The sequence below is a fragment of the Heterodontus francisci genome, chromosome 40 (assembly GCF_036365525.1).
Source record: "Heterodontus francisci isolate sHetFra1 chromosome 40, sHetFra1.hap1, whole genome shotgun sequence".
Classification (NCBI taxonomy): Eukaryota; Metazoa; Chordata; class Chondrichthyes; order Heterodontiformes; family Heterodontidae; genus Heterodontus; species Heterodontus francisci.
Window position 1 is genome coordinate 9,703,113 of NC_090410.1, and position 14,752 is coordinate 9,717,864.

A 14,752-nucleotide genomic window follows, 5' to 3' on the forward strand; every position below is an offset into this window, starting at 1 on the left:
CAGAGTGGATAGTCAGAGCTTTTTCCCAGGGTGAAAGAGTCAGTTACTAGGGGACATAGGTTTAAGGTGAGAGGGGCAAAGTTTAGAGGGGATGTTGCGAGGCAAGTTCTTTACACAGAGGGTGGTGAGTGCCTGGAACTTGTTGCCGGGGGAGGTGGTGGAAGCAGGTACCTTAGAGACGTTTAGGAGGCATCTTGGCAAATACATGAATAGGATGGGAATAGAGGGATACGGACCCCGGAAGTGCAGAAGGTTTTAGTTTCGGCAGGCATCAAGATCGGCGCTCGCTTGGAGGGCCGAATGGCCTGTTCCTGTGCTGTGTTGTACTGTTCTTTGTTCATTTCTGTTCCAAATGGTGTTGGGAGAGGAAACTAGGTGTGTTTGTGGTAGCGAGGGAAAGGGCGTTGGAGGGAGAGTACTCCTCCACTATCAAGCAGGTCGTGACGTAAGACGCAGGAAGGCTGTTTTCAACAAGGAGCAGCAGAATGTTTCTCTTTCTGCTACCTCTATTCAAATTATGTATAGATAACCGGGTACTGTTTCATTTCAGGGTCAGTCAGAACTGCAAGTTGAATCTGATGAACAGTGAGAACCTCTCCATCTGTTTCTGGCCCACGCTCATGAGGCCCGACTTTCAGACCATGGATGCGCTGACAGCTACCAGGACGTACCAGACTATCATCGAGCTCTTCATTCAGCAGTGCCCTTTCTTCTTTTATGACAGGCCAATTGTGGAACTGATTAGTGCCGTTCCCAGTTCCCCAACGTCGAACACTGCCCTTCAGTGCCCGTCACCGGTAACAATGATCCCCTCACCACCACAGTCGCCTCCTCCGACACCTTAGAGGCCACTTCAGCAACCTTTGTGAACACAGCTGCAGACGGAACAGCCAAGTAAACTGTGAATTGGGTTTTAAACATACCAGATATTGTAACTGGGTTATTTTCAAAACTGCCTTGGGTTATGGAACCCCTTTCTGTTGTACAGAGCAGTGTAATCATAGTTATAACAAGTGACATGGCACTAAGGAAATTGGTTAAACACCCAAACACTGCAGTTTGAAAGAAAATACTGACTGCAAAAGAAGCAGCCCATGACTTCATAAGTGGGCTCTGTGAAATAGACAAATAGCACAGGTTCTGCAACAGAGTGTTTCTCAAAATGCACAACGTTTAAACAGTTAATTATACAGACAAACTCTACTGCTTACTTAATTTAAATCTTCTTCCCTTCTAAGCCAATATAGAAAGTTGCTTTTTTTAATTTTGGGTAGTGCCAACTCTTAGAGAATTGTTTTTGAGATCACGTGCTGCTATTTTAACCTTTATTAAAAACGAACACGAATTTCACATGGACTGTGAGAATTCACAGCGGACCTCGCACAAATATGTGTGAATGCGGGGTGTGAACACAAGCAGTTTTCCTAGGTGGAATGACCAAGCCCAGCATGTTGATGTGCATTTGCAAAGATGGTTCATTGGGAAGCCATTCTAACCTTAGGGCATTTGTTTTAAGGAAAACACACTAAATGAATTTATGATAAGAACTGTGTGTCCTAAGGTTCTGTAGAGCTTGTAGTAAAGAGATTTGTCTGTATAACAATGATGTGAGCAGCTGCATGAAAGTGCTTTTGTGCAAAAGGAGATTTAATGCTGATTTTCCCAATATCGATGCAGCTTCTATCGCTGATGTCTGTGGAACCTTTTGAGCCTCTTTTGCCTTGTTCTCACTAGCTTGATCTGTTCTGGTTAGCAAATGCCTAATTCGGTCCCCATCTGAATTCGATTGAAGCTGTTCTGGATCATTTTGCCATTGACTTTTTTTTTGTGGGTGGGGAAGGATTTTGCCTTCTCCATCCACACCAGTTCTGTCTTCAGGACCACATTTGTTGGCCCCTCTTATTCTTCATGACACAATGGCCAGACTTGCTCCTTTGTGTATAGTGCCAAATAGGCGCACCTCGATACAAGGAAAACTTATTGCCAACTAAAAATGTCAGTCAACCCATGTCAAACTTTCCCATCAATTTAAATGGTTGGAGGGTCCCCCCGTGAAGTTGCACAGCAAATAAATATATCTTGGCTGGTGCCTCGCATCTGTCCTGGCAGTAGTTAAGGTGGTTTAGGATGTGGCTTCCTCTGAAGTGGATTTTTAAAAAATAATTAATTAAAATGCTTGTGTGGCATGTTAGCACATGCATGGTTCATTACTTAATGTTTTATAACCATCCTGGGGAGTGGCACTTCTGATGTGTCAAAAGACACTTCTAACCACTGACCTCTGCTAGAAAAGATAGTATACATGGACTCTGTTGGTCATAGCTGTGATGGCCACTGTGCTTGAATAGCCTCACTGGGCCGAAGCTTGAAGAATGGCCACTTTGGCGAGATATTGGACGATGGCCACTGCCCAAGAAATCATACCTCAGCACCAGTCAGTGCCTAAAGGAGATGGGGAGGGGGGGTGGAAGCGAATCAAAAACATGAACGTTTACAACTTGATGTCCAAGCAACTCCAGACCTGAACCAGTTCACTTTCAAGGCTCAGTGTGAAGGCTACATAAGGGGTCCTCTTAAAACATATATATTTTGTGTTTTTTAAATCCTAAAATTCAAATGCCACAGCCCCATGTGTGGGAACCAACACTACACATGACACTACAAATGAAAGAATTCACCATTTAATGAGCTGAGTAGCAGTAGCTATGAAGTATGCCGTTGATCATTAACACTACCATAATTTTTAGTGATTTGTTCTTTGAACTGTTAAGCACCTGTCTAGAGTTTGTAGCAAATCATGTGCTTCAAGATCAGGAGGCAAATTCATCATTACCTGGCTAGTGTGTTCTCAGCATCTCTGTTTTCCCTCATAGGGCTGTGCCAGCAAATCTATTTTAAAACACTAAGTCGATCTAAGTATCAAGCTCTGCCAGTTTGGGTATGGTACGTACAATTATGGTCTCTCCAATAACTGAACAAACACTAAAATGTTACGTGTTTGTGTGTGTGATTCTTTTTGTAGCTAGTCAAATGTTGTGCATATTGGCTGGGCAAAATGTGAAGTGGACAACCCAGTGATCCATTGTTTCCGTATGAGATGCTGATCTATCATTCAATGTTAGATTTTTTTTTCTGCAAATGTATATCTGAATGTTTGAGAATAGATTGTTCTGATTCTATGTCAAAATCTTTTACAATGTATTGGCACAGTCCTTGTCTCCCAGGTATGGTCGTTATGGCTGGTGGATAGTGGGGAGGGTTGAGTCGTATAGCCATTGAGAGTTGCTAATTGATCCCTGATTTTCCAAGTTAATGAAACACTGTTTCTTGGGGAAAAAATTAAATTTTACTCTGATACAATTTGCAGTGTGTTTTAGAATTGTGCGGAGAGGAAAATATTTTTGCATTCGGCAACCTTGTTTGTATTCTAACAACTGATGTCATTTGAGTGATTGGAATGCGTAGCACTACACAGTGACTGATCTGATTACAGTGAAGTCTTGGACCCATCTTTTACTAGGAGCTGACAGATGGCACAACATTAAACAATGATACTTTTTTGTGCAGGTTTAAAAAACTGTGCTGGTAATTTTGGCTTCTTTGGTCATCTGCAAGGCCTAACTTAGCTTTGAAATTGTGCTTTTCAAAATGGTCGCTTTTGTGTGGGTGACATTTTCCATCCCTAACTCATCCATTTCTGAATTAGAATCTGGTGCGGCAAATGAGTGACAGGGACCACAGTCCAATATTAAATATGGGCTACTTATCAACTTGTTCAGTACGGTCATATCTAAAACTGCAGCACTTCACACAACTGATAGCCGGCAAATCTTTTAGCAGCAGAAACCAGGCCGGCTGATGGAAATTTACCTTCTGAAAATTGAGCTTGACAAATTTGTTTTACTGCTGCATAGCTGGTTAGTCTTGTACTGCATCTTGTACACAGCATTTTGCATTAATTCCTTTTCTAGTTGGGTGATGCTTTCTTAAAGGATGAAGGACGGATAAGTTACCTTTTGAGGATGATTAGGCCATCTAATTTTCTATGTTTATCTCCCTCTGAACTTGATTTTGAAAATTGGGTGAAATCAGTTCCAAGCAAAATTGTGCTTTTGTGGGTCTAAAGTTAAACCATATTAATAATCTGAAGACTTAGCCAGCAAAGCCAGTTTGGAAGGTAAAATTAATATTTCAATAAACTGTTGCAACTGTCTTCACAAAACAAATCATACCAATAGGAGCTGACATGCATCAAGAGCTAAATCTTGGGTTCCTGTCTTCCCCTGCACACATGGCAATTCATTCAACTGTACATCAGTGAAGAAAGAGGCTGATGGTTTGCTATACCATTTTTTCCCCCCTTTCCATATGGAGAAAAGATGACGTTCAGTGTGCAAAGCATAAGTAAACAGTTGTAAGTGTCAACCCAGGACTACAGACATTGGCAAAAGATTGGTTTATCGGGAACCTTTTATTTTGGATGTCACTTTTTACATAATTCAGTTTAATCCAGTTTTAACCCACAATTCAGAAGGCTTATGGTGCCATTTTACAAATCTATCTTCAGGTGGGAATGGGAAATTGATCTTTAAATTGAATCCTAAATATGTTCCTTCCACCCCTCTCCTTGCTGCGACTTCAGAAATGGATCATTATGGGGAAAACCATGTAGCGATGGGAATCTCTGGTCCTCGGCAGGTACATCCATGGAGGAGAGCTGCTGACTTTGTGTCTCTCGCTTGTTTCCACAACCCAGCAAACATCCATTTATATGGAGCATTGCTCAGCCAGTAAACTGCATCTTACTAATTCCTGCTATGTAGACGTGATGAAATCACTTTGTGATGGTGCCAGTATTCTGGGACCATGTTAAAAGCTGCGATAATCATCGTGTCTGTTTTTCCTCCTGATAAGTTAGTCAAACTACAGAAATTTCTCACTGTGCTGTTGTGAGTTAGCTCATGTTCTTGTGTCTTGAATTGATAGAATTGTGGAATAAATCTGGGCTTTACAACATGGCAAGTTTCCTGATTTTACCTGTTACCATTTGGATAGACAAGGAGACAGAAGGGGAAGTGAGCAGATTTAAGACATCATCTTGGAGGTAAATCAAGCCAAACCATGTCAGTCTTGCACTCCTAATCCCCTACACATATGTCCAGGGTGGTGAAATCCACTGAACTTTGTGAAGAGGCATAATTTGAAATCCGAGAGGAACCCAGATTTGTAAAGTAATGGCAATTTTAGATTGACTACCTTCCTGAGCAAAAAAGCTTAGTTTGCAGATGGAAAAGATGTCTCCAGTATCTTATCAGTGCACTTAGATTTCTACAGTAATTGTCAAAATAAATCATATCCAAGTGTTCTAAACTTCTGTAGTTTGGGGATTTTTGCACAATTTCCTGTTGCGTCAATTTGCAGTTTAACCTCCCATTGTGGTGGCATTAGCACCTCCTGAAGGCTGTTCAAAATGATGACAATGTGGTCAATTATTAAAATAATTCAGTATTTTTAATTATTCGCTCCCCTCTTTAAAAGCCAGAATTCAATGGTCTTAAAATTACTGTTATTAGTGTACACATGTTCAGCACATTCATCCAAGATTCTGTTGCTCGTTACTTCAACTGAGGCATTAAACATTTCTATCTTTACTGGATTGATGTTCGGAAGGAATTGCAGGCAAAGGCATTCCACACAAGTACGCTGACACCGTAGTCCGTGTAGCTTTGAGGCAAATGACTCTGAGATAATGAACCTAAAGGATTGTGAATGGGAAGTGAAGTTTATATCTAAATAACAAGTTTTTATCTTTTGGGAGATGCGAAGGGAAAGAAAGCTCCACCTCATTTAAATGCAGACTATTAGTCTTAGAAAGTACTTCCGTGCGTTGCTTTGGGGTGTTTAGATGGCTTACCTGCAGAGTTTTGTGTAAATATGAAGATAATTTGGAACCCAGTGCATGTAATTGTGAAATGCATATCATGTTGACTTTATTACCTGAAAAACATAAGATGTCTTTCTTCCTTTTAATGAAAGTAGGTGCACCCAGTCAGTTTTAAGGGCTTTTGACAGCATCTCTGCCTCTTCCCATCCCTTTTAACATTTCTGTTTTCATTTCCTGCTCCTAAAATAACCTTGTCCTGTGCATGCTTCTGGACATCTGACTAAGCATCAGGGATGGTTCGCTAATTATCAAACTTCTCCATCCCTGCACCCCCACCAACAGAAATGAAGTTACATAAAAGATTTTCCAGCATCCGCAGTATTTTGGCTTTTATATGAAGTAAGTTCTGTTTGCTCTAACTATAGAAGTTCTTTTTGAATATAAATGTGTACTGGAGGGCTAGGTGGTGTAATGGGTTGCACACTGTCCTCTCATCTGTTATCTGGCTTTGCCAGGCCAGAGTGATGGAATTGTCTGCTGGCACTAAGAATTCCACTTTAGGACAGTTTCAACCCAGTTTCTGATTTCATGAGCCCAGAGTACAAAACTAAATTGATAGCCTCACCTTTTGGCAAGGAGGATTGCTGGAACCAGATATAGAATGTGTATTTTCCTATTCTGAGACTCGTGTGACATTGCATTAGAACTCTCGCTGTCTTTCAGCCTTTACTTGTTACTCGCCCAGGAACACATGCAACTAGCTGCCAATTGGGCCCACAGTTGGTAGGGAGCCCAATGGAGAGTCCCCATCTCCTTTGTGATGCCTCTCGTTCTTCATTTGCCCTCAGGAAATCGTCCAATTTTAATTTCTTCATCGTGAATCATCTTGTGCATGCAAAAGATCAAGTTCTGAGCTGGGTGGCTGGAGCCTTTTTTCAAGCCAGTTTGTGATCCAGTTTGTTCTGGGAATTTGACCACACTGCTGCTTTTTGCCCTTTGCAGATTTAAGATTCAGCTCTTGTCCAAAACAGTTCTATGGATGTTAAGTTGCTGTGCTTTAATGAATAGGAAATGAGTGCACAGAGAATAACTACAGGTGTTGCATTTGGAATGAGAGAAAAGAGACTAATACTTGGTGGCAGATTAGGAGAGTCATTTGTTTCTTGCAAAGGAAGTTAAATGAAGCTTTACCAAATGGCGCAGTTGATAAATTTGTTACTGTGTGAGGATGGACAGAGCTATGTAGACCAAGAAGTTAACTGATTCATCGAGGTCATACAATGGGTACTAAAACCAAACACCCTCAGGGCTAAGGTAAAGGGACATCTCTGCCATTGTTTCTGCCTCTTCTCAGCTGGAAGCTGCTTGTTCACCCATTGGGAGAAAGACCGAAGCAAGCTTGGCTGTGATGCCCCCAGGACATGTAGCCCATTGAAAATAACTAAACAGTTACTTTATTGATCAAAGGAATAAGTATTTAAAAAGAAAATTAATCAGTTATTGAAGTCTGAAATTTGCAGAGCTTGCAATGCTTCCGGCAAAGTGTGAAAGATGTTTCTGCATAAGATTAGTTTTATTTTGTTTGAACCTTTCCCAAGTGAGTTATATGCACACCCAATTGGTATGAAATCGCATGTCTACCACCGGGTATTAAATAACCGAGGCAGATGTGGTTGGCAAGGAAAGTAGTTTCTCCTATGTTTAGTCATTGCCTAAAAAAACCATGCCTTGTGCCTATGCGGTAAAGCTATAATTGATGTCACCAGAGATGTAATGAGGTGATTGAGGGCGAAAATAGAGCGGAGCTGGGATGTTTGTAAAATAGAAATTGGTTGCTTCAGTTGCTATACTTCCTCTGTCCCCAACCAAATCAGTTGAGGTCCCGAATTTAAAGCATACGGTCAATCTCTGTCAACCATTCTGCATTGTGTTTCTCCTCAGGTCATGCTCTTTTGTTGATTTCCACTCAACATAATCTCTCACTCATTTTGGCCACTTTTTTTGTTTGCACCTGAACTGACCAGTTCAACTCCACCCTGCATTCTAACATATGGTCTGTAAGCTGCTTAACGTTTTATCTTTGCTTTCTATGTAGTGCTGATGACTATAGAGGAAAACGTAAATGAACACTGCATGTGTTTTCAAGTCATGCATGCACTAATGTAAGTTGGTAAACCCACACTTTTTGTTTAAAAGTGTGGCTGTTCCACAGAGGACCAACTCAAAAGGTTGAACCTGTACCTTTGGGGAAAAATGATGCTTCAATTCCTTCCCTTTCTGAAATAAAAAAGCCCTCTCCCCTGCCCAGTGTAAATCTGTTTTCCTTTAATCTGCTGAGTTTTCTGCAGCTGTTTTACACCCCCCCCCCGCCCCCCCCTTTCCCGCCCGTGCAATCTCCAATTGTACTTTGAACTAGAACGAGGAAGTACTGAATGTATATCTCTGTAATTTGTTCATGGGCTAATTGGACTCGAGTGGAAAAGCTCATCCGCTGTTGAATCTCTTGACTCTTGTGCCAGGATTTTAAAAATCTTTCTGCAGGGAGAGCCCAAGTAGGTAATGAGCACAGAAAGTGCTGGAAATACTCTGTAGGTCAGGCAGCATTTGTGTTGAGGTCTGTGGCCCTTGATGATGCTGCCAGACCTGCTGAGTATTTCCGGCACTTTGTTCTCAATTCAGAGTTCCAGTATCTACAGTAGTTTGCTCTTATTTTAGGTAATGAGCATGCTGAAACTTGTGAATGACCCATCACTGTCCCTTGGATTCTTGCCCTCCCTATATGTAAATATGCACCCTTTTTTTTTTTACTTTCCTATCACCTGCCACAATTAGTTTTTAAAAACTTATAACAAACTCAGTACTACTCTGTCCCAAAGTACCAATTACCTTGTTGAATATGTTGGTTTTAATGCTGGTTTCCACCCTCTACGTCAGCAGGGGTGTTGAGTGAAGTGATTTTGCCATGACTGTACTATTTCTTGGCATATATGTGTGTGTGTATATATATATATATATATATATATATATATATATTCCACTTTTTAAATAAAACTTCTTACTGCTGTATTGCGATCCCATAAATTTGGAAAAGGAACATTTTTGTCATTAAAAATAGAGCAACTGTGCTTGCCTCCCACACCAGTGCATGCCAAGAAGTCTCATGAACTGTCACCAGATCTGCCAAAGCTGCTTCCGGCCTGCGAATATCATTGGGTTTACATGTGAGCAAGGATGGGAAGGTGGTGAAGGAATGCTGTCTCAAATTTTTTTTTCAACTTAAATTATCTGCAAATTGATTCAATCACGGTATTTTAATATTTTTTAATCTTTCTGTTCCAAACTCTTAAATGTATTTTACATTCAGCTTATGAATTATATGCTGAAAAGGTCAATTTTATTAATTTATAAAAGGTGTGGGCTTATTTGCATTAAACGCAGTAATGATGTGTACCTGGTGGTGTCGCCAAACAGGCTGCTTTATAACTAGAGGTTTTATCGCAGTGTTCGCCATACAAGTTATCTTGGTTTCATTTGTATTACTGCTCTTGTGTATTCTTTTTAACCTGTTTAAATGTGTAAGCTAGAACTCTAAAGCAGAGAGCTTGTTGCTGAAGTTTAATTTTGAAAGGAATTTGTACAGTCAACGCTGTACAAGGCTTATCCCAATCTCTCAAACTCCAATGAGTTATTTCTCGACGTTTAGTAAGCTGGAAAAAATGGGAACAATGCTGCGCCCTTATTTGGTACGCTACACATGTAAAATGTTTTCAATATGATAATTAACACTTATTTGAATTTTTAAAAATAAACCAAGTATTGAATATATAATGTGATATTGGTCTGACAATTTGGGTAGGTATTACTTTTTACAAAAATGGTAACTGTATGTAAAGAATGGTTGGTTGTATTCTTGAGGCTAATGGTTCACATCTTTTATTACTGGTGTCTAGAACCTTTTTTGTTGCATTTATTAAAGTAGTTCCCATTTGGAGCAATTTGTACTGCAAGTTCTCATTCTATTAAAAGTAAATTGGTTGTTTTAACTGTTGAGTCCTGCGCCAGAGAACTTTGTTCTTTTTGGAAACTTGCAATGTAGTGCCTCTTCCTACTCCTCCTGACGGTACTTCCTCAGCTTTTCAGTTGCCTTGGGAGAATTTTGACGTCTTCGATTCTCCCCCCCCCCCCCCGCCGCCCCCGTTGCACCGCACAACTGAACCATGGAAGCTCTGCCTGTTCAATGGATACAGTAAAGGGGCCTATGAACCACGTGCTACTTGTTGCCCTTGTCCTCTCACATAGACACGCTAAGCTTCAAACATTCCTAGTGTGTTAGGGCTTCATCAATGTTGTTTGACTGGGGAGACTGACACTTAATCCAAAATGTAACAACTTCCCTCACCAGCCAAATCGGGGAGAGACGTTGCAATTAAAAATCAGCAATTCTCAAGCCACTGACCTGATTTCCCCCTCCTCGGACTGCCGCAGGCATAGAGACTTGGGGAGCATTGAAGGTATGCGCGCATTGAAGAGGGCTGAAGTCGGTTTAATCGATTTTAATGTATTGCGTTGTGCGCTTTGGCATTTAGGTTGCGCACCATTTGGAAGGGCACGCTGGCGGACTTCGTCAAAGATCTGGGGTCGGGGGATTGTGTGGTTGAGAACTTGCGATTCCAACACGTCTTTCGCAGCCACTGAACCTTTATTTCCAGACTGAGAGCAGTAAGGAGCCATGAAGCAGCGGTCACTTTATATCAAAAAAAAAAATTCTTCATGCAGATCAGAGAAATGCCATCTCCTGCCAGTGGAGACCTAGAAACTTACAATGGGCTAAACTCATTTTAGAGAAAATGGAACAAATATTTTAAAAACTAAAGTTTTTTTCTTTAAAAAAGCAATTTGTGAATGGTGATCAGGACCAATTCAACCAGAGTGCATGTGGTTAAGCTACGAGGGTGAGCTAGTATCTCCCCTCCTGCATAAAATCATGTATTTGCTGAAGTAATTTGTCTTAATGGGAATGGTGTAAAAACTTTACAGCCATATGTTCTATGTATCATAGTTAATAAATCATTCTTTTAAAGAAAAATGCTTTTATTGAAGTTATTCCCTCCTTTTGTACAGTGCTAGCTTATTTTCTTAACTGTGTACACACCATCAACTTGGAAGAGTTTAGGTTCTGTGGCATAAGATGTTGCATAGGTTAAGAGCATGAGAAGTGGGGATCCATCAGGTTGTGGGTTAGGTGGCACTAGACTTGGGTTTTAAAAGTTTGCAGGTTATAGAAGACCTGAGGAAGGTGGTGAGTGTCATAGGTTTGGGGTCCTGAGGAGCAAATGAGTTAAGAGTAGGAAACTCTACTTGGATTTTGAAAACTGGAAGAGGAGGTTTATGTTGGACAGTGCAGTAGAATGGGTTTCAGTGGCAAATGCAAAATGCATTTTGGTTAGTTGGATAATGAGGTACTTGTCCTACTTAGCAGCGTAGAGTGAATATAAACAAAATAAAATTAGTTCAAGAAGTGTTGTATAGATCAGGAGATTGAGATCTCAAGTGAACAAAGGTGTTCCATTTTTGTCCTTGGTTTAGTGTTTGTACCAAATCTCACTAAACCTAATGTGTGATATACCTCTCGCATTGCTCTATCTGGAATTGACAGACATGTACCAACTAGTACTGTTGTGGCAGACCTGTACCCTCGTGCTAATAGAGTGACAAGACTTGTACTGTCAGCCTGGGCTTAGTTGGTAGCCTCTTGAGTCAGAGGATTGTGAACTCAAGCTCCACTCCAGAGACTTGAGCACAAAAATCTAGGCTGGTGCTCCATGCATTACTGAGGGAGTGCTAGGCTGTCAGAGGTGCTGTCTTTTGGATGAGGCTTTTAACTCCATCTGCGCTGTTAAATTTTTTCTTTTATCCACCAATATTATGATACAGTGATAGACCTGTACCCACCAGTATTATACCCTGATCTTGCACAGCACAAAATTCTCTTGGTCCAACTCGGTTGTGGAAGGACAGAGTCTAATTGCATTGCTAGGTGTTTTTGCAGTTCAAGTGGGCACAGTATAAAATAAATTGGCGCAAATATGGATGAGGAAGGCCTTTCAAACCATTTTAATTCATCCATTTGGAAAAGAGCCCTCCATTGCAGCATCCATTTGTTTCCTAAATGCTTCCAGGGATTTTTGCTTGAGATATTCCATTTGGAATTCTGTTCGGCATGAAGAACTTCCTGTTATCAGTCCTGAAATTGATGTCAACCATTTGCAATTGATTTTAGTGAACTATTCTAGATTTGCCTTTTTCTATATCCTTTACATATAGCTCTAAGATCGCCTCCCACACACTTCTTGCCAGGCAGAATTTCTCTAGCCTTACCTTAAACTCAGACCTTCAACAGTAAGGATCACTCACCAAAATCCCAGTCACAATGCCATAGGTAAGCATAGTTGCTATTCCCATCCACCTCTGTCCCTGTCTCTACCACCTTCACCCTGTCGCTTCCAGAATAGAACATAATGCCCATCAGAGAAGCATTTTCATTCTAGTGTGGTAAACAAGCAAGAGGGGGTGTAATTTAGTGCACAACTCTAGATGTCTCTAGAGCTTCGTTAATATTTCTACAGACCAACCCTCGATTAAAGCAGCTACAGTAATTGTAATATTTTTCCACCTGTTGCTTGTTCATTTTGCATGCTTGAGGGGGGAACTGTGTAGCTCAATTTGTTTACAGTTGGCATCTTAACTGATTTAAAAACACCCACATGTCTGTATTTTATAAGCCAATTTATTCCAAGTGCTGGATGCACTTTCCTCCCTCGTCACAAACTAACCTCTGTACTTAAGGATAGAAATTTAAGTCACTAATTGAAGGCTTCTCTGGAGTCTGAGGTGGATGATGCTGCAGCTCACTCTGGGGAATGCACTCCCCTGCCACTGGCCTGGTCCCTGTCTCCAGCGCTAAGACTATGAAAAAAAAATTAAACAGCCAAAGGCAGTTTGCATCTAATCAAGTACTCTTTTTTTTTTTTCTTGTGTAGTCACTGTTGTAATACTACTTTCGACATCTGTGGAGGACTGCGTTCAGTTTTGGGCCCCGCCCCTCAGGAAAAATATTTTTGCCTTGGAAGAGGGTAGAGTATGGATTTGCCAGAATGATCCCAGGGTTTAGAGTGTTCAGTTATGAGAACAGGTTTGTTATTCATCTGATGTCGATGTCACCAGTACTGGCATTTATTGCCCTTGAGAAGGTGATGGTGAGCCATCTATTTGAATACAACTAAGTGGTTTGTTGGACCATTTCAGAGGGCATTTGAGAGTTTGTTACATTGGTGTGAGTCTGGGGTCACATATAGGCCATACCAGGTAAGAATGGCAGATTTCTTTCCCTGAACGACATTAGTGAATCAGATGGGTTTTCTACAGCAATCTAGTAGTTTCATGGTCACCATTACTGATGCTAGCTTTTTATTCCAAATTTATTTAATTAATTTGAACCCCTGTCTCTGAATCATTAGTCCAGACCCCTCTAATACTCGTCCAGTTATGTAACCACTATGCTACTGTACTCCGCTGCATTAGCTTAGCTTGTATTCCCTTGGAGTGGAGAAGTTTGAGGAATGACCTAATAGAGGTGTTTAAAGTATTGAAAGGATTTGATAGAGTAGATAGAGAATTTTTTCAGGAATGAGAGGACATAAAATTAGAGCTTGGCTGTTGAGCAAAATCAGAAAGCACCCCTTCAAACGAAGGGTAGTAGAAATCTGGAATTCTCTCTTGGGCTGTGGATGCTGGGGGGGCTAGTTGGAACTGAGATTTTTGTTAGATAGGCCTATCAAGGAATATGGAGCCAAGATCAGTAAATGGAGTTGAGGTGCAGATCAGTGACACAGCAGGTTTAAGGGGCTGAATGACCACCTCCAGTTCTTGATGTTCCGGCTGTCTGCTTCCCAGTATCAGGTTTCCCTTCTCCCATTATCGAGCTGCAGCTCCATCTCTGCAGAATAGTGGTAGTAGGCAGATGGTCAGCACACATTAAAATTTCCCACTGCCTGGAAAGCTCTGCGAAAATGCTTTTTTTAAAAAAGTAAGTTGTGCCTCAACTGGAAAATGGGAGCCAACTCCCCTTTTGCCTAAGTGTGTACAGTATCGGTTCCGTAAATGTTACTACCATGGATAAAAAAGCTTTATTGATTTTTGATTTTTTAAATGTATAATTTGCTCCTCCCTTTTCTATCTGGTGTTCTCCCTCTTCCCTCACACTGCCTCCCCTCCTCAATGTCATTAATCACCCACAGGCCAGAGGAAGGATGGGTGAGTCCCCATCTTCCAGCCTGCAACAATTCAGATTTTGAGAGCAGCCTGGGATGACCTGTTTCCCAGATTGTTTCCTCCACCTTCCAAGTTACTCTCGCGTAGACATGCCTGCCAGTGCCGCTGTGTAACCTCCCATATGGGGTGTGTCCTAGTTGAGGGAAACATATGTCCTTTGGCCATCCCTCTAGGCGGCGGCTGACCTTTGCTCAACATCTCCCAATGTAGTCGCAATGAAGGTCGCAAACTCATTGCACGGGGAATTATTAACCCATGCAGCATCCCTCAGCTCCATGTTGCTTTGTTTCTCCAAATTGCTTTGTAACTCCACCTTTTAATATTCCTTCTCTTTGCCAGAAAACAGCAAATGCTGCTTATAACTCTGCATTGTATCACCAGTAATGATTTATGTACACTGCTCTTAAAATAAACCTTTTACAGTTTCCCCTGATGGCTTTTTTGGAGGGAGCAGGATACACTAGGGAGCTTCCTCACTTACATCTCTGGTGTCTCACTTAGATAGCAGTAGGGATGCTACTGTTGACCTCAAAGCTC

General features: G+C 41.2%; 1 protein-coding gene across 1 annotated transcript in view; it reads left to right on the top strand.

Annotated features, from left to right (window-relative positions):
* Positions 1-10,970, top strand: part of arhgap35a (Rho GTPase activating protein 35a) — a 139,760-nt gene extending 128,790 nt beyond the window's left edge. Inside the window, exon 8 of the mRNA XM_068019022.1 lies at positions 551-10,970. Coding sequence (XP_067875123.1) covers positions 551-845 — 295 coding nt within the window. The 3' untranslated portion in view covers positions 846-10,970. The remainder of the gene's footprint in view (positions 1-550) is intronic.
* Positions 10,971-14,752: the final 3,782 nt, after the last annotated feature.